The 22,095-nt window shown below is 30.7% G+C and overlaps 1 protein-coding gene across 1 annotated transcript; it reads right to left on the reverse strand.

Moving 5' to 3' along the window:
• Positions 1-544: 544 nt before the first annotated feature.
• On the reverse strand, positions 545-12,721 carry LOC139495407 (uncharacterized). The gene is made up of 2 exons (XM_071283707.1): positions 10,630-12,721; positions 545-673 (listed from the first exon to the last, which is right to left on the reverse strand). The coding sequence occupies exon 1, from the start codon at positions 12,400-12,402 to the stop codon at positions 10,630-10,632; it is 1,773 nt and encodes a 590-aa protein (XP_071139808.1). The 5' UTR covers positions 12,403-12,721; the 3' UTR covers positions 545-673.
• Positions 12,722-22,095: the final 9,374 nt, after the last annotated feature.

The following is a 22,095-nucleotide window of genomic DNA, read 5'->3' on the forward strand; positions in this document are numbered from 1 at the left end:
GCATGATCTTGTAATCCATAGAAAGATGGATTTTCATCAAAATTTGGAAACAGAGAAATCAAAGGTTTTAGTGGTGTCTTTAAAGTTGTATCACTGCTGTTGCTGACTGATTTGGAGACATTTGTAAAATCCTTCAGTGTGGTGTAAACTTTATCTGTGTCAGTTGTTAGACACGAATTTAGAACAAGTTCTTCTCCTTTATTATTTACATTTTGTTCCTGTGCTGAAATTATCTGTTCAGCAACAACAGTTGTAATTGTATTTTCATCAGTTGTATTACTGCTGTTAATGGCTGATATGGAGACATTTGTAGAATCCTTCAGTGTGGTTTTATTATCCGTGTAAGATGATAGACATGAATTTAGAACAAGTTTTCCACCTTCATTATTCACATTTTGTTCCTGTGCTGAAATTATCTGTTCAGCAAACACAGATGTATTTGTATTTTCTTGAGTTGGACTTAATTGACCGATTTGTCTTTGCTGTTGAGGTATAAAATTTTCACATCCACCGGTTTCACCATTGTTACTTATTTTTAATTTTGACAAAGGTTCATCATCACTATCCGAAGCATTCCCTTCAAGTTCTGCATAATGTTTGTCATGTTTTGACTTTTTTGCAATTGGTTCATTATCAACTTCACCTTCATCATTTGATATCTTTTTCTTAGTTCCTGAAATACAATAAAAAAATAAGTCATTCAATTATTCTTGCAGGAAAAATTAATATCTCCCCCTTGTACTGAGTAGAGTCCCTTGTATATATATACTGAGTTTTTGCAAATAATTTCAAATGTGAAGTAAGTTTTTCCTTCACTATATAAAACATTTAAAATTCAATAGAGCAAGAGACTACTAACAGTATGAAATGCTCTTCTAACAAAATGTTATGTTGATATTCATGTTCACCTTTTTTGCAGTCATGATCAGTTATATTTGCTCATTTGTAGCATATATCTAGGTGAAATGTGTTGCTGTTTTCTCTATTGTAGTGTTTAAGATAATACAATAATGTCAGGATTGACCCCATTTACACATTCAAGACACACAAATAAAAAAGTATTTCAAGATATCAGGGGTATAATTTTACACACCCAACAAGCGTTTTGTCTACAAACATCAATGACATAACATACTTGTTATGGTCCAATATACATGGTATGTATCAGCATATAATTTATAAAAAAAACACAAGGAATTCAATTGTTGATGAAATCAAACAAAGTTTAATTTTGGACCCTTTGGACCTCAATGTGGACCAATTTGAAAATGGGGCCCAAAATTAAAAATCCAAATACACGTTAAGATTCAGCATATCAAAGAACCACAAAAATACAATTTTTTTGTTGAAATCAACAAAATTTAATTTGGACCCAGATTTGGACCAACTTGAAAACTGGGCAAAAATATCAATAAACAGCTGGGCTTAGAGCGCATGATACACCCTTATTGGGCATAGAGAAATTGGAAAAGAAGGCATTAATAATTTCCTTAAATACAAATTGTGAAAAATTGCCTTAATTCAAATGGTTAAAGTACTACTACCCTGAAACAACATGGCCATTTTTTTTTCTAAATTGAAAGGGAGCTTTCTTCTGTCAATCCTAATGATGTGTTATTAAAATGTGGGGAAAGGTTAAAAGGAATTTGAGCTATCCGAAAACTGAAACCCCCCCCCTTTTTTTAATAAAGTTCCATAAATCCTAAACGCATAAAATGAAATAATAAAAAAAACGAAAGAGAGTTTACATCAATAGACATAAACAATTCACCAAAGTTTCATGGACATTGGTAAAGCGTTTTTGAGTTATTGTCCAAAGTGTTGAAAATCCCCCCCTTTTTCTAATAAAGTCCCATAAATCCCAAACGCATAAAATGAAATTAAAAAAAATACATAATTGTAACAGGATGCTGTTACAAAGTCTCCCAAACAAAGCCCCTGTGATAATAAACCCTGTGGTACTACCCCTATAATTTTCCCCATTATAACTGTCCGATCTCACTTGCTTATAAAGAATTTGATGACAATGAAAATTTGAAATGATTGTGTTTTCTAATGAGTTTTGTTGGGATCTTGACTTCAAAAAAAAAAGGGGGGAGGGTGTGACCCCAGAGACTCCTTATATTTCATTTGATTTGTTTTATTGTCCTATACAAGAATATATATATATGGTTTAGGGGTGGGGATCTCTACCGTTTAAAAGTTCTCAAACAGGAGGGGGTAAGGGTGACCCCCGGGGACTCCCCATATATTTCATTTGATTTGTTTTATTGACCCATACGATAATATATATGGTTTAGGGGTGGGGATCTCAACCGTTTACAAGTTATCAAACAGGAAGGGGTGGGGGTGACCCCCCCCCTATATTTCATTTGATTTGTTTTATTGTCTACTACAATAATATATATGGTTTAGGGGTGGGGGTCTCAACCGTTTACAATTTATCAAACAGGAAGGGGGTGGGGGGGAATTTATCTCAACCTTCCTTTTGTGGTATGGAACCTTGTGATACAATTTCATGTTATCTTGCTGGTCTACATGTATGTGTTAGATATTCATTGATCTGATGAGTTAAGCGGGTTCTTATGTCATGCTGTACTGTTACATCACTGTCCCAGGTTAGGATTTGACTTGCAATCTGCCACATAATATATGTGCCAGTTTCTAGTTATTTATCAGTTTGTTTTTTTTTTGTTTTAATTATCTTAAATTGGTTATCATGATTATTTTATGGCCCTTTATAGCTCACTTTGTGGAGTTGGCTTTTGCTTTGGGATGAAGGCTATATGGTTACCTTTAATTGCTTTACATTTGTACATCCTGAGTGGAGAGTTGTTATTTTATCTTTATATAACAAAATTAGCAGGGAATGTAACTTAGCACAGCTGTGTAATCACTGGAAAAGATTTATAGGTCAATATAACATTTGTTTAGGTATTTACCAAAAATGAGTCTATTAATCAGCATAAAATTTGAGCTAAATGAATCTTTTGGGGATTTAAGCTCTGAAAGAATGTTAACCTCACATTCGTTTGATTTTTTAGTAGCTACATAGACAGATCTTTATTCCAAATGGTCAACTTAAATTTCAAGTCATTAATAATCTGATAACATCTTCAAGCCATAATTTTTAAGTGGTGATATTCTAACGGGAAGGATTGTGCCTGATGTTCATATGATGAAATCATAATCTTTCAGTCAGTTTAATAGAAGTCTGGAGCTGGCATGTCAGTTAACTGCTAGTAGTCTGTTGTTATTTATGTATTATTGTCATTTTGTTTATTTTCTTTGGTTACATCTTCTGACAGCAGACTCAGACTTCTCTTGAACTGAATTTTAATTTGCGACAAGGTCTAAAAAATTTTAATATAAGATTTCATATATATTTGGAGCACCAAGATGTCATAAATAATTATTCATTAATTCAAATAAAAGGGTTAGTACAAAATGAAATTCATATATATATATATATAAATATATGTTCCCTTTAAATAATATCTCTACAAAACATTAGCTCATACCTCCCCTGCAAATACTTAGAAATTAAACTCTTGAAAAAATATGTAAAGATTCACACTCTTTTAATTTTCAATGTTATACTGGGACAGGACATAATGATAACTTCGTTTAAATAAAAAAGTATTAAATTATAGAACAAATCAAAATCACCATTATGATAATGGTATCATTAATGTTGGACACAATTAGGAACAGGCCAGGTTATAGTTTTGGATAAAATTGATTTAAATGTTGCTATGTGGACATTTTTATCATCTATAAACCTATGTTTGTATTAAATAGAACATTTAATACTAGAACAGAGAGATTCAGGAAAAAATATCCTAAAGAGAAATTAATTATGCAGCAAAGATTCACAATTTTTAATTTGAAAGTTGACAGACACGCATACATATATATATTGGAATTTGTATAAATGCATGTTTATTTGTTTTTAAGAAAAAAGTCGATATGTATTCTTTCTTTTGTTTAAAGGCATTCCCCATAATGCCCATGAAATAATTTGATCTTATAAATCAAGTATTAAAACTAAATATATCTCATTTTTGTATCTCTTAATTTTCATACTTTTTTTTTTAATATTTATTATTTTATATTGTATACTAAATCATAATGCTCTTGTTGTACACATTGTGTGCCTGAGTGTATTTAATAGTAATAAACTACTATTTGTATAATTAAATTGCTGTACAGTTAATCAACAACATATTCTAGGTTACATAATTAGCTAAATAGCCAGAACATTATCCAATTTACAACTTACTGATATATTATTTATTCAAACACTTGTTGATTTTATGCAAATAATGTAATTTATATGATAAGGATAAGTGCTTCTCTCACTGTGTGTTACAGTCTCACACACCACTGATAAAATCAGCAACATACACATTAAGATTACCCAACAAGATAATTTATATTCTAGATTAATTATCAAGATTTAACATAGTAAACTATGTTTTGATCTACAATACTGTTCTGATATTTGAAATTCTGCACAAATGACACTAATTTCTTTCATATTTAATATACAACTATTTATAAATGAATAAACTCATATTGAAAAAGTAATTTTTAAATTTTATCTTCAGCAATTTTAACATAAATTTACTATTTTTAAAGTGTATAATTTTCAAACTTTTTTTGTAAAATAAAATCATATGCATATACTGTGTGAGGATTGCTTTTTGTTTAACAAATTGACAACAGTATTATTATTCATGTCACAAGGTGACAAACCACTAATTAAATCTCTCTTACTCTCTATGTTAAATTAGTCAACTTTAGGCTTTTGTGGCTCTTTCACCTTAAGTTCAAATAAAGTGACAGTCTGTTTTTGTCAAAGCAGTATCTTTTTGTGACTGGTGCTTAAAAAAACAGTATACCTTTAATGACATATAAGAGCGAACTGGTTCCCGGAACATCGGAAGTACCAAAACAGGTACTTCAGAACTGAGAAAAGGGCAAAATGACCCCTCTTAATTAAAATTTACATATCTTTTTTAATATTCATAATAATCAGTCTGAAATGGTTCAGTAGAGATCCCAGGTCTTTAAGCTTCATTTGATACAAAGAAATTACCAAATATTCTTCAGATTAACAAAGTTACAGCTATGCGTAGGAACTTTTTTTTCTCAATTTATATGAACTACTTTTGGGTAGGTTCTTTTTTACGGGGCCCTAATTAGTGGTTCAACACCTATAACAGAACAAAACTCACCATATTGACTTTTGCTTTAGTGCATTTTATTCTATGATATTTTCCTAGCATAAAAAACCATGTGAACCCTTAGTCCAAACATATTTTTACTAAATGGAAGCTGAAATTGAACTTGTAGTAATATATGATTGGTACAATAAAATCTGTGCAGGGTATTTCTAGTGAAGAAAATGAGACTTTTTCTTGTGTGACCACTCCCCATTTGTTAATTTATACTTAAAAAGTGTTGTTCCCACCTGCTTGTTATATTTATACCAAGGAATAATTATTCTATAAATATAAGGAAGTTCATATATCAAATAAATCAAAAATTTGCCATCCCCCTTTTTTTCCTTATGTTAGAAAAGAGAATTTTGGTAAAAAAACTACTTTTATTGTATCACACAGGAACACACGAGCGGTTTGTACAGATTGCACCTAGGCAAGTTGCTTTTTTTGGTTAAGATTTGCATTAAAAGTAAGATATTCAAATTCTTATACAAGTACATACCAAAGTCCAAAATGGTTAACAAAGAAAACAAGTAAAAGTAAACAAATCACAAAATAATTTGATCAAAGGCCATTTTTTTTAACTATAGACAAGTCATAATATAATTGTTAAACTGATTTCAGTAACAAAAACTGCAAAAACTGAAACTTCAGAATGAGTTTTAAATGAATGCATGCTGTATGACCAAAAAAGCACTATTAAAATTCATATTTTAGCAATTTGAGGTTGTTATTTGACACCAATAGAATTTTCAGCCTAAAAAGTTGATTCAACATGATAATGTACATATTTAATAAGACCAATTTTCTTTGGTAAGACTGTTACTTTTGATTTTTTAATTTTCCATGTTTCTTTGGTAAAGGTGACAAACCACTAATTAAATCCCACTTGCTCTCTATGTTAAATGAGTCAACTTTAGGCTTTTGTGGCTCATTCATCTTAAGTTCAAATAAAGTGACAGTCTGTTTTTGTCAAAGCAGTATATTTTTGTGACTGGTGCTTAAAAAACCAGTATATAAGAGCGAACTGGTTCCCAGAACATTGGAAGTACCAAAACAGGTACTTCAGATCTGAGAAAAGGGCAAAATGACCCCTCTTAATTAAAATTTACATATCTTTTTTTTAATATTCATAATAATCAGTCTAAAATGGTTCAGTAGTGATCCCAGGTTTTTAAGCTTCATTTGATACAAAGAAATTACCAAATATTCTACAGATTAACAAAGTTACAGCTATGCATAGGAACTTTTTTTTCTCAAATATGTACTACTTTTGGGTAGGTTCTTTTTTACCGGGCCCTAATTAGTGGTTCTACACCACAAGACAACTAGATTTTTGTATGAACTATTTTTATGAACCACCTCCAATAGTACAGGGGCATTATGTTTACTGGGCAGCCCTTCTGTCCAGGATCAGGTTAAAGTTTTTAGTCGAGGAAGATGCCACAAATTCTCCAAGCTTTGTAATTTTCCAAGTTTTAAAGGGGAACAGTAAAGGACTCACTGTCTAAATTCAAACTATATGTGTTATGTATATTTATTTAAAGTCCCCAACTAGTGAGTTTAACAAAGTATACATGAAATACTGTTTAAATAGGTTACTGATAATAATTTAACATTTTTAAAAACAAATTTAAACTTTTTTACCCTAATAGTTACATGTATGATGCTTCAATAATTAGTACAGGTATATGGAATTACTTCTTTTCTGCGTTATGGCATTTTCACCTCATACCATGCATACCCCCTACCACTTTTTAAGATGTCTGAATATCAATCTATAGTAAGCTTTTAAATAATATATAATTTTCCAGTAAGAATATAGAATGAAAAAATACAGTGTCAGTTTATCACAAGGTTTATTTTTCCATTGGGCAGGGGGTTTAATTTACCATAGGGGTATTTTGAGCCTGAGGGTCAATTTTCTATGGAGTTCAAAATATAAAAGGACGCATGGCAATTCCTATGGGAGACAAGTCAGATGCAGATAGTAACTTTACATGTAGTATTTTACTAGACATCTTCTTTTCTTTTTTTTTTATTTTTTCAAGAGAACATACAGTTAGCCTTAGTTATATAATTACAACAAATATTGCTATTTTTAGTTTTATTATTATATATATACATGTTGGTAATTGCCTTTTTATGTTTTTTTGTATCTCTCCATTTACTTGCAAAATATTGCTTTTCAAGATTGCTTTATGCTGTCTAATATGCACACATTTTATAATTTGTACATGGTGAATAATTTGTTTTTCTTTGATTTTTTTTCATGTTTTTGCATTATTGTCATTTTCTGCTTTTTAAGTTTTTTTTTATCTTAAATTATAGCAAGTTATTTAAATTTTCAATGTTTACATTTTTCTTTTTTTCTCTCTTAGAAATATAATTAATATGAAGACTATCAGCAGGTATAAATGATGCCATGTCATCTATTATCATTTTATCAATGACTCACAACTGGGGGTCAGTCAGACTAATGATCTACTTTATTCAAACTGTGGAACTAATCAATGTAATAATATGAGATCCCCCTGTCATCTGCTTTCTTAGACTGTACTGTACAACAGTATATAATATAAAAATGTTAAAGGGGAAAAAACTAGTATAATGGTCACTGCACTAATATGCAATTTGTAAATATTAAATAATTATAATATAATTATTTAATTGTTTAGATGATTTGGGAACACACCTGTGTTTGTTGGTAGTTTTGTCAGCAGTCTTACACTATAAGAAGGGCACATTTTATCATCATTTAATTATTTGTTTTTCACTATGATCCCATTAAATGTAATTTATAGACTACATGTACATGTATCATGCATTAAGGTTATATTGCATAGCTAAAGACATCCTACTAAATTATCAAGATTGAACCATTAATTTTTGTATAATGGAGTAAAATTAGTTACACCTAATCAGGCTTTAATAGCCCAACTGAGTGTAACTAATGCAAAACAATCAATGACATGGTTCAAAGGCTGTAGCTGTTTGTAAGGCAAAATCAGTGCTTAATTAAAGTTCTCCAAAGAAATAAGTCAACATTGAACATGTTGAAATTGCATTCTTTAAAATTCTACTGACTTGCCTACAAGTAATGTAAACAAATCATTCAAATTTAAAATACATGGAACTGTTAAAAAATAATCAGTATGGGTAAGGAAGTAAAGTTGGTATTATAAAGGGGGATGGTTATTCCCTAAAAAGTTTTTAGTGGGTTCACATTTCATGTTCTTCTCCCAAGTCAGGAACCTCATCAAAGTCTTCATTTGTTTTTAAATTGTGTTTAAGATGCAAACATTTGACTCCTTCTGTTTAATTTACTTGTTGGATCTGCATGCTAATTATATAAAAAAATATATAGACTACATGTAGTTTTAATATTTTGAAACACAAAATCAGGGACCTATGTATAACTCAAAGTTATAACTTATATAGGTCCCTGAAAAAATGCAGGAAATTTATAAATGTATACATGCGAAATGTTTGTGTGAAAAACAATTGTGTAGTCTACTTGTTCCAAAATAAAAATCAACAATGATGTTGCAACTCTTTCTCTGCAATGGTCGAAAACCACCCTCCGAACTGGGCGATTTGGGTACCCTGATGTTACATGTACCTATGGCTATGATGGTTATCAGTCATCAGGTTGCCAGTACTTATTCTGAATTTCACTGTACATACCGTTTTAACTGTAGATACTATGTATTCCTGCTTTTATTTGTATCCCACAAAAATGTAATAAACACGTTTAGTTAATCTTCTCTTACAAAGTTACAAAAGTCTTGTTCGCAGGAATGTACTAAAATTGTAATCACAGACCCGACACCGACCAAACAATAATTTTTTTATGGGTAATATTTTTTTCACCCGTCAGTTTAAAGCCAAACAATGATATTTGAGTTGTTGTGCATAAAAAGTTGTATTTAGGGAACGACCATTAAACTTCAAAAAAGGGGGGGGGGTGCTATGTTTTTTTTTTTCTAAAAAAATATTCTGATTCCCAATTTGTTGAAAAAAATATTCTGTTCAAGCAGATGACAAATAAAAATATTTTGATACCAGATTTTTTCTATATCTTATAGTGTTAAATTTTGAAAAAAGTAATTTGATTGATAGCGTTGAAAAAATAAATAAAATTTGTACTCTGACTAAGAAAAAAATAACCATAGCCTCCCTTAAATGTAAAATTTAACTCAAACCTGTGTAAATAATATATCTAAATTAAATTATTATTTAAGTTATTTTTTATTCGAGAAAACTCACAAAGAGCATAAAGTTTAGGAAAATGTTTCAAAGCTGAAAATGATACTCAACAGTAATATGGGTCTAATATGTTATATCAAAATCACTTACCATCTGTTGAAACAATCCTTGCATTATAATACTTGGTCCTGAATAGAACTTTAACAATAGCATCCTTTTCTATTGTACTACCGGATAGAACTCTTTCTCTAGCAACAGTGTCAATGATTTTTTTCTTAACATAAAGATCACTTTTTGGTTCTAACCAAATAATTTGTAACTTTTTACCCATTTCTAAGTGAAGCACATAATGCAGTACATCAACTCTTAATAACAACAAGTCTTATTCTAAAGCATGGGTTTAAGGGTCACGATATAAATTTATACATAATAATACAATTTCAAGCGTCCAGTTTCATTCCTGATGGTACTAAAGTTTTGGGATAAACAAAACAAACATTAAGAGATTTAAGATAAGTTAGAATGGCTGACATATTTATAGTTTTGTTTCTGTGAAGAAAGTCGTCAAAACGAGGTGCACGATGACAGACATTATGTATAGTGGGAACTATTATGATTCTTCAAAGTTGTAATCTCATTGATGCTTATACTAGAAAAGATTTATCTTATTTGATACAAGTTTTAGTCATCATTTAATTACCTTAACCAAAATACACAAAAATACCTTTGACAGTCTTAGCGGTGATCTTTTAATGTTGTTTTAACAGATTTTTTGAATATTTAAATGAAGTTCAAATTAATACACTACATGACACGCTTCATACCAAGGTTTAAAATAAAATATTGTGTAAGGCACCAAAATTTTATCTTGGGTGGTGGAGTGTTGGCATTTTTTTCTTTCTAGGAACAAACAATACATTTCAATATTTTTTTCGATAAATGATTTTTTTACTAAAAGGAGTAATAATTTGTGATTTACACTTAACTTGATATTAAATATGATATCTCCCTATTAAATTAACAGGAGAACAAAAAATCTCTTTCTCACTTATCTTAGGAAGCAAAATATTTTTTCAAGAAATTAAGAATCAAACAATTTGTTTACCCCCCCCCCCCCCCCCCAAAAAAAATAAAACACACACAACATATGAATAAATTGTACCATACATTAATGTTTGATATTTGTACTTACCTATTGATGGAATAACTTTCTGTGCTTCTGTTTTTCTGTCTGACTTGTAAAACAATACAGAGGACAGTCAGGACATTTTCCAAGCTCTGCTTGTTGGTACTTCGGCATGTGTATATCTTCATATTCGGTAACATCTGAGTCACATATATCAATAAAAGTTAAAAAATGTCCCTCATGCTTAGTATCTGGTCTTGGAGAAGGTAATCCCTTAAATCTTCTTAATAAGCTACAAGCTTCCTGTTTAATCACTGGGTTCTCTGTACAATGTATACAATTTAATTTTGTGCACTTAATAATTGTGATGCTATGGATGCGTCTATAGATATGTCCAATACATTGCTGTAATTCTTCAAATAATTCCGGATTTTTCTTAATAGCTGTAGGAGATTTTGACAGTAGTTCATGTATATGAGAGTGATCTCGAGTTGGACCCCCTTCTTCCAAACAAGGCTGATATAAAGATTTTACATCAAAACCGTCAAATTTAAGATTATTCCAATATTCATTTAGGCGTCTCATTGCAGTGTCAAAAACAACTGCTTCTTTTTGAGTCTTCTCCTCTTTAGAAAGCTTTTGTTGACATGGAGCCTTTTCTTCACCATGTATGTTTGGTGGGAGAATCACACCAGCAAGAGCATCAGAAAGTGGTGACCATGCATGTTCTATTGGATTGTAAGCAGATTGACCAGGACAGTAACTGTTCAATACTAGTGCATCTAATTTACTAAGTTTCCAAAGTCTATACATAAAATAAATATTAGTTAAAGAGTGCATTGTCCAGTCTGGGCCATTATCACTTATGATAATGCATATAGATTTACCCAAAGAAAACTGTTCTTTTAAAATCGGAATAAGATCATTTGTATGACTTTCAACAGTTGACTTGTGAAACTGAGAAACCCTATTCACTACAGTTAGTGGTCCGGTGCGGTAAATGGGATAGTGCTCCCTGTTCAGTTCATCTTGGCATTTATTTTGTATGTTTTGTTCAGAAGATTTTGAACATAATAACATATATCCACATGGTGTTATTAAATATCCTGGAAAAGGAAAATCATGGTCAGGAAAATCTGGCCTGTCACCAGAAGGATAAAACCGACGTAGCTGATGATATCTACTTACTGCAAGTGTTCCTATATGAATTTTATTTTTATTGTCACAAGATAATAAAACACAGTCATTTGAGTACTTTGAAGCAAATTCCATCGAGTATTTCACACGGGTTGAATAAAAGTGAGAATTCGCATCTTCCTTTCTAATATTGTTTTGTTTACTACACAGCTTAGCATCTATCTCTTGTTTATAAACTGTCGATGATGATTTTAATCTTTTATCTGGGGGAGCTAACATATGATGAACTGTGGTTTTGTGGATTCCTCTTTCCTTTAAACCTGGAATCTTATCCACAAGTTTATTTTTTATCTGATCTAATGTAACACCGGAAGATCGGGCTGTATCACAACGTCTACGCGAATCTGCCTGGTAACCATGTTCTTCAATGAAATCTTTTGCAGTTGGTACGATATTTGGAAACATTGAAGTTAGCGATTTTCTCCCACGTTTTCCAGGTTCAGTTCGCTGATCTTTGAGCGATGATACAGTGTTTGATTTAAGATTATATGGTGTGTCTGGTGTATTACCAGACCTAGATAAAATCCAAGCAGATGGGGTTGATTTTTCTGTAGAAGTAGCTTCCTCCAACTGCTTGACTGGCGTTTGGTTAGATTTATCGAACATCCAGTCAATTTCATCGTCACTTGATACACTATCCATTATTTACCCAAGTGTATTCGGATCTATAAGAACTTTGACATTCTGTATTTTATTTTCTATATAGTTTTTTCCATTGGAAGTAACAAGTGTGTAACACAAAATAATAATTCTAATGTTTGTCAATTTTGCCAGTGTCTTGTAAGAATTAATAAGGACATCATCAGAAATAACAGAGTATGATGCATCAAAGTATTCACGATTCAACAGGTATGAAAGAATTGCTATGAAGTCCTCACCAGAAATAATAATTCCATTTGATATGTCTAACATACTTAAAAATCTACACCCATTTGCTATTTGCAAAATTCCTACATTTGTTATCAAGTTGTTTATGGATCCAATAACCAGTTTACGCAAATATTTCAAGGATGATATTTGTAAACAAGACCTATTAGTGATATTCAAGCAATCATTTATGTACAATGATTGTAAATTTATTGCAGAATCCAAAAGTTTTATTAGAATAGTGTCAGTAACTGAAGTATGTCCTATATTAAGACTTACTAGTTTCTTGAATTTTTCACAAAATCCTGTTTCATTAGCAAAGGATCCATTTATAGATGTACAATGAAATATATCAAAGTCCAAAAATCTGTAAACAGATTCTGTAATATTAATCAAATCAATGTCCGTAATGTGAATGTTACTCAAATGAAAAGATCCCAGTGTATGTTGATTTAATGTTACACTTTTAAAAAAAATACAAACTTGACGAAGTCGCACTAAATCTTCTACTTCCAAATACCGAAATACAATTAACCACAATTCCGGTGGTAAGAGTTCACTCATAGTACACTTTAATACATTCAAGAAAAAGTGCTAAATGCTATATCATAGAACATGCATGGCGATATATTCTAATAAAGATTTACAAATGCTCTCTAAAAAGCTCATAAGACCAGTTTATTTGCCCTATATATATTAAAGCTCAATATAAATGCACATCATTCCATGGGACATTAAATGTTGTAGAATTGAAAACAGAATAATTATGTTAACTGTTATTCGGTTTAAATAAAGTTAATATATAGATTTAATTTTCTTAATTTCATATACATATCGAATGTTTTCTTTTATATCCCCCCCCCCCCCCCCCCCCCCCCCCAAATGTATTGCACAGTTTGATAGCTTGCAGTGTAAATTAATCCAGAAAGTTGAAAAAGGCATTTTACCAAGACATTGAAATGTCTGCAAAATATTAATAACTACACAGAATAAAGACGTATTGCCAATATATTTTTAAACATCACATTTATAAACAAGCATCTTTTACAGGCTCATATGAGCTTTTTACTGATTGAACTCAGCGTGGATTCTCAATCTGATTGACATTTATGGGGTTTTAATGGTGTTTTAATGAAATAAGCTTTTCTAAAAGGCTCCAAGCATCCCCCAAGCATGCCTGGGGGAAGCTCGAAAGAATAAATATATGTTCCCTAATCTGGAATTTATTAAAAAAATAAAAGATTATATAAACGCAAGATCAACTTTACATAGTCATAACTAAATATTCAAAAATTAATTAGTAAAGTTAAAAAAAACATATATTTATTATCAAAACGATATACTGCGGTTTAAATGGATGGGCAGTTCTGTGTATACGAGTTTTTTTGCGACCCATTGTCCTATTCGAAAGTAAAGCATGTTCGTGAATATAGGTAATTTGTTTATTTTCAGTGCTGGTAGCCGTTTCAAAATCAGAGATTTCTATAAATTGTAACTGAAATACTTTGTTGCAATATTTACATAATTAACTTAAGAGGATACTAATACCTAAATTACAGCTTTGTACACCAGATGTGCGCTTCGTGCGTATACACAAACCTCGCCAATGAAGCTCGAATAAATAAATATTAAGGCCATATGAAGTAAGTAGTACGTTTTGAAAATAAGTCTATATACATCTGACAATTATGAAAAGTTATAGATGTCCGCAAATTTAAGTGTAATATTTCTTACTGTGGCATGATCTGTATTAGAAAACAGATTTTGATGGTTAAAAGTGTGGCCCTTTATTCTGAAATACTCTTCATGGTTTGAAAATATTTTTCTTTGATTGTTAGTTTGTAGAGATTATTGTTCAAGTAGACATATCTATTGCCAATTTGGTATTTTGATTTGTCACTATATTTTATACTTGCAACAATTGATATTTCTAATATGACGTCCTTAATACGCTTTGTAAACACAGCCGTGTTCTAATTCAAATAGAACATGGGCTGCACGTGATTGACGTCACAATTGAAATTGCAACGTCAGATGAATTTTGAACAACGCCAGAGATCATAAATGGACATTTTTGTTGGTGTTGCTCGCTAGGAAATTAAATAAAAACATTCTAAAAGTAAGTTTAAATGCTTCTGTTCTTTTTTTATTGATAAACTGCTGATTTCCTATAACGTTTTCGGCTCATGAAATCAAAATGGTGACATTCGAGCGTCTACTATAGGTCCGCTTCGAAGTGAAAGAGTTCAAATATTCCTATTAGAATCGAAATAATTCTATCCTGGCAGGATAGAATTATTTCTTAAATAAATATATATACATAAGTATGAGTGTATTTTATGGTTTTTTTTTTTGTTTTAGTTTGTAACAAACATGTTTCATTTGTTTATATGGCAATAAAGATTATTATAAATTATTAATCTTTTTTTTATCCGGATTTCAAATTGGACTGGCACAAATGTTGATTTCAGAAGAGCATTTACTATGGTCTAGAATTATTTTACGATTTTTGCTTGCTGTTTAAATTATACTGAAGGTTGCAATTGTGTTACTCAAGGAACAATGCAATGTAAATGTTAAACCATAATTGTATTCTAATTAGTAACTGTGTGGATCTTCTGCACAGTTCATATCAAACTTAAACATGTCAAAAAGACATTAAGCTTAAAAGTCAATTCTTCACTTAGGTTTAAAGATTTTTTAAAAGCATCAACAATATCCTCCAATAACTAATCTGGTAATGATATACAACCATAGTCATTTGACCTCAAATGATCACATGTTATGTTTGGTAATCTTGATTTTAGTGATGTTTTGATTATCTTCAGCTGACTGAAGCATTTCATCTACACAAGCTGTATTAACGGTTTCACTTCTGAACGCAAGTACACCGTGTACAAGTTTTCATAGATATCACTTAGAACTGTTTCCTTTTTCAAAATGATTCAGAAAGTTCCTTGCTACTTCCATTTTTTTAAGTATTATATTCCTTCATTTCCTACAAATCATGCATTATGATACAGATATATCTGCTTCCTCATAACCCAATTGGGTGTTCAGTATAAGAAGGCAGGTTTCTGGGATATAAGACAACAAAAATCCCGAAGCACTGAAAACTCTCATTTTGTCTGTAAAAGTGACATCTTGGAATTTGGTTCCTTCAGATAATTCTTCAATGTCCTCAATTCTGGTCTGTATATAAGTTCTTTGATCTTGATCTGTACTTGCTGAAATTGTATCAGAGTTAATTCAACATATTCTCCAGAGACAGATTTGATCAGTTTCAAATTTTATCAAGGAACCTGATCAGCAACTGAATGTATTTCTCGCAACAAAGAATTAATTGAATTATCTTTAAAAGTGTTGTTTTTTTTCTTTCAAAAAGTGAAATGGGCTTTTAAAAAGGGTAGGACTGGAGAGTTAAGTATTACTTTTGATTTAAAATCCATAACATATATTTTGATTTTCTTCCAAGGGAACCTAGAGGTCAAGGTCATGTACATATGTGATTTGGGGCACTACTTGAAGAGTTTTATGTGTTTGCCAACCAACCAATGAAACAATCGATCAATCATGATCAATCAACCAATAATGATCATGATCAATCAATCATGTTTCCGTCTCATGTGTTTATTATAGGGTTCAAGATCTTCTTTGTTTCTTTTTCGCTGTTTCAATTGACCCTATCCAACGTGTTTAACTAACCAACCAACCAATTAATCAATCAACCAATCAATCATGATCATGATCAAGCAATCATGTTTCATGAAAAATTGAAATTTAATATTGTTCTTGCGTCACTTCTGAAAAAAAAATCCACATGTTCTCTGAAACGACGTGTACAATCGACCTCAAAATTTGCAGTCAGCAGGGCATACATGTACTAAATGTTTAGAAAAAAACATGATGCAGATATCTTTTAAAGCTTTTCCTAGAGGCAATGCCGTAAAAATCGCTTGCTAGGTCCGTAAATCTGAGTAAAAACCTACAATAAAATGTCCGCTCCTATATTGAAATACTAATCTGTGTTACAAACAGGTGCTGAAAAATGTACAACACAGAAAATAATCAATAAATGTGTTAAAGTTACACCGGATCAATTAAATCCAAAACATGCACTGCCCGTGAACTATCAAGATGTCAATTTCCTACAATGACAAAAGAAATTACATTGTGTACATTCCATCTCTATACATGTTGTCTGTTCAACGTCCCGACCTAAAAAGAAATAAAAAGACTAAGTTTTCGTTATTATAAACCCGTGTCACGTGATGTCTCATCAATCTGGCGCGCGCGCTGTACCTAAATAAAATAAAAACTTTCCAAACTAAACATGAAACTTCTCCGGTAACACAATAATATAGACCCCATACCGAAACAAACAAACTAACAAACAAATAAACAACACCCCCATCCCCCCCTAAAATCAATTTCAAAGGGGGAAAGACCATGCACAATTGCTTTTCAAAAGCAATTGATTTATATTTATTATTATTATTTTTTAATTTTTTTTTCTTCCGCCAACTTTTTTTTCCTTCGCTGTTTTTTTTGTTTCACAAGATATCGCTTAGATATAAGGTAAATGATATCGAACAGTTAATATGCTTCTGAAACTGACACCGCGTAACAAAAAACTTTACCTTGTAAGAGTTATCTCCCCGAACACTGTTTTTCTTGTGGCCACTACTCCTTTGCAACCGTATAAGAAACCGACAAATTTATTTTTCCAAATTGCTCGTTATATCCTTAGGATGTTCTGTTTCATTTCATCCGAAGCTATCCGGAGACTCCATATGAGAGTTATCCCCCCTTTTATATATGATATCAGTGATATGCATTTCTTACTGGTAAACTATAAGTGATAGAGACCTAGGGTCTTTTGATTTAAGATCCTTGGTCCATAAAAATGAAAATTAGGTCAAGGTCAAAGGTCAAATTCTAAATTTTGATTTTTGCTTATTTTCACTCATTTTCAATTACTTAATAAAATTTCGACAAATTATTTTTACTAAATTGTTAGTTGCGACATGTCGTTACTTGTACATTTTGGTTACAAGGGTGCGTAGACAATAAATGGGAGTTTTCGCCCCTCTTATATTTAGAATTATGCGTAAAGTGATATTACTCATGAACCATACATAATTCAGACCAAGGGTCTTTTGATTTGGGATCCTATGTTTATGACCTTGAAATTGAGGTCAAGGTCATAGGTTAATTTGAAGTTCTAGATTTTGACCTTTGGTCGAAATTCATATTTATACATCATAAAGCCATAGGAACTGACATTTTCAACTGAATGTTAATATTTTTATATCAAAATACATCCGTATTGGTTGAAAGACCTTCAATTGTTCTCTGAACAATTGGTTTTTAATTATTATTATTATTTTATTTTTTTTCTTCCGCCAATTTTTTTTTCCTTCCCTGTTATTTTGTTTCGCAAGATGTCGCTTAGATATATGGTATATGATATCGAACAGTTCATACACTTCTGAAACTGACACCGCGTAACAAAAAACTTTACATTGTAAGAGTTATCTCCCCAAACACTGTTTTTCTTGTGGCCACTACTCCTTCGCAACCGTAAAAGATTACGACAAATTTATTTTACCAAATTGCTCCTTATATCCTCAGGATGTTCTGTTTAATTTTGAGCGAAGCTATCCGGAGACTCCATATGAGAGTTATCCCCCCTTTTGTATATGATTTAAGTGATTTGCATTTCTAACTGGTAAACCATAAGTGATAGAGACCTATGGTCTTTTGATATAAGATCCTTGGTTCAAAAAAATTAAAATGAGGTCAAGGTCAAAGGTCAAATTTTAAATTTTGATTTCAGGTTATTTTCACTTTTTTCATTAACTTTTATAAGTTTTCGACAAATTATCTTTACTAAATTGTTAGTTGTTACATGTCATAACTTATAAATTTAGATTGGAAGGGTGCGTAGACAATAAATGGGAGTTTATGCCCCTCTTATATTTAGAGTTTAGCGTAAAGTGATATAACTCATGAACCATACATAATACAGACCTAGGGTCTTTCCATTTAGGATCCTTGGTTTATGACCTTGAAATTGAGGTCAAGGTAATAGGTTAATTTTACGTTCTAGATTTTGACCTTTGCTTGAAATTCATATTTATACACCATTAAGCCATAGGAACTGACATTTTCAACTGAATTTTAATAGTTTCATATCAAAATAGATCCTTTTTTGGTTGAAAGACCTTCAATTGTTCTTTAAACAATTGGTTTTTAATTATTACTTTTATTCTTTGTATTACCTTTAATTTGTTAATTCTATTTAAAATTAAAATATTTTTTCAAGTTTTTCTTGTTAACCATCAACTTCCATTGTACCTGTATATCAGCTGCAGCAAAAATATATCTCAGTGTAAGGTCTTGAGATGATTGAGAGCAGAAGTTAATCATGGTGTTTCTGACATGGTCTGTAAACCCTTCCATATTTCTGTGGTCTTGGGTCCTCTAGTATTTCAGTTGGTTTTCTTTTAGCTATTTTTTATATTTTCACTGGAGCACCTAAATATTAAATAAAGAAAAATGAACGAAAACAAGAGACAAAATCTAAAGTCAAAGGCATGGCGAAGATATTTTTTCTGAACTTTGACATGTTTCCATATATGTTTAACTTTTTAGAACAATAATGACGTAAAACTTCTCGTACTGTTGCTTTACGGTGGGACATAAGCATATATATATATATATATATATATATATAAAGAAATGAAACTTGTTTATTCTCTTAATTCTTTGGTTGAAATAAATAGCTTTAACTGGACACTAAGTTAAAAGAAGTTACCATTGTAATATGTCTTTGGTTGGTGAAAAGTCTGTAAATCTTCTGTACATGATTTCTGTATTGAAATTTCTCCAGTATTAGAGAACACATCAGCCATTAACAGCACTGCATCTACATGCTTGCAGGTGGTATTGGAACCCTTTCCTGCTGGACATTCACACTCAGAATTAACTGGGCTGCCATATATGTCAAGTTTGATGTGATAGTTGTAAGTTGTCTGCAAAAAAAAAAAAAAAAGTGAAGCTCAATTTGAAAAATAAATCAGATGATTTTATTTGTGAATATATTGGTTTGGCAGAGCATTCACTCAATACAATTAAAATGAAAGAGATACAAGAATAGTTATTAAAAAGTATTACAGAGAATAATCATGAAAATTATAAATATGAAGCAGAAATCAATAACACTTATATCATCTTAGACGAGGTTAATTCACAATTGGAAAGCTTAAATCATCTCTTTTGTAGTAAAGTTTTCAAACGAACCTCGTTGAGTAACTTTAGAAATATATAACTGACGGCACCAAAATTGAAAATTGATCTGAGCTATGTGGTAATTATGGCCAAGTTTCATAACCTTTGAGTGGTGTAAAGTAAATTTATTGATTTATAGAACGTAATAATTTTATTTTGATATACGAACATGTTGACAGATAAGGGTGAAATTGAATACCCCTCCACCATCAGCAGGATGGCACATCCTAAGTTCCGGGTGAACTTATTTTCTCAAACTATTAAACTTTCGACGGAAGTTCTACCTGCGATTTCGGTAAAATGCATTCGAAGACGCCCCAAAGAGCCTCCATCACATTGCCCTGCATTGCTGTATTGATTGTTGTTGTTTTAGTTTCTTCTATCAATAGTTTCATCACATTGCCTGTAAGAAGGTGACATCTGTTATATCAAATTTAACATTAGGTCAATGAGACAAAGTTGCCTTTTTCCTTAATTATTCATTCATTCATTCACTCATTTTCAAAAGTAATACGTTGAGCAAACATATCAGATCTATAAAAAATCAATTATGTTTAGTTATGTGTTTGAAATGAAATGTTCTTGGTCTTTGTGAAATCATATATTATGACTAAGGCATATGTTAATTTTATTTAACGCAGATGTAAAAGAAAAATGATATACATATTAATGACGTATTTCATTAATGTAAAATATCGAAAAATTTCTTATCAACTGTTTTTTTTTTAGTATTAGATACATATGTGCATTATGATTCATGTAACAAAATAAACACGATTATTATACTTGGTGTCCTTCCACCTGTCAATTTATTTAACATATTTTTTCGCATATTTGGTAGATTTTTCATATTTGAGCTTGAATCGTATCGTTTTTAATGACGAAATAGGTTAAAATCTTTTACATAAATTAATGGAAACATATAAAATAGACACTTAAGTGTTTAAAAAGTGGTCAAAATCTTTCGTCAGATGAAACTGAAATTTGAGGCCAAAATCAGTCCTTACCGGACCTACTCCTTTAAAAAAAATCTTGATTAAAACCGTTGGCAGGTTTGGTTATATATTCTATACAACTATCTTTAGAATATGGTCGTTATAATGTCATATCAGAATGAATTATCAGAAAGGGGTAGAATTTACTAAAAAATATAATATTGTTAAAAGAAATTAAGTTGGTTCAAGTTTACTTCAGATACGATTGTCATTACATATTATAAATCTAACTTGATTAAATGACCGATTTAAGGTATCATCTATTACAATTATCGAAAAAGTTGTCAAATTTATAGTGAAATTTAAAAAAAATTGTGATTAAAACCGTTGACAGGTTTGGTAATATATTCTATACAACTATCTTCAGAATATGGTCAATATAATGCAATATCAGAATGAATTATGAAAAAGTGGTAGAATTTACTGAAAAATATAATATTGTTAAAAGAAATTAAGTTGGTTCAAGTTTACTTCAGATACAATTGTCATTATATATTATAAATTTATCTTGATCAAATGACCGATTTAAGGTATCATCTATTTCAATTATCGGAAAAGTTGTAAAGTTTACAGTGAAATTTTAAAAAATCGAGACTAAAACCGTTGACATGTTTGATAATATATTCTAAACAACTATCTTTAGAATATGGTCGATATAATGTCATATCAGAATGAATTATCAAAAAGGGTAGAATTTAATAAAAAAAATATAATATCGTTAAAAGAAATTAAGTTGGTTCAAGTTAATTTTAGATACAATTGTCATTACATATTTTAAATTTATCTTGATCAAATGACCTATTTAAGGTATCACTCTCTTACAATTATCGAAAAAGATGTCAAATTAACAGTTAAATTTTAAAAAATTGTGATTAAAACAGTTGACAGGTTTGGTAATATATTCTATACAACTATCTTTAGAATATGGTCGATATAATGTAATATCAGAATGAATTATGAAAAAGTGGTAGAATTTACTGAAAAATATAATATTGTTAAAAGAAATTAAGTTGGTTCAAGTTTACTTCAGATACAATTGTCATTACATATTATAAATTTATCTTGATCAAATGACCAATTAAAGATATCATCTATTACAATTATCGAAAAAGTTGTCAAATTTACAGTGAAAGGAGTAGGTCCGGTAAGACCCTTTTTTGGCCCCCAAAAATGGCAGTTT

This window comes from Mytilus edulis, chromosome 11, assembly GCF_963676685.1.
Source record: "Mytilus edulis chromosome 11, xbMytEdul2.2, whole genome shotgun sequence".
Taxonomy (NCBI): Eukaryota; Metazoa; Mollusca; class Bivalvia; order Mytilida; family Mytilidae; genus Mytilus; species Mytilus edulis.

Coding starts and splice junctions, on each gene's coding strand:
- LOC139495407 (XM_071283707.1), bottom strand. CDS start 12,402: ATGGATAGTGTATCAAGTGACGATGAAATTGACTGGATGTTCGATAAA.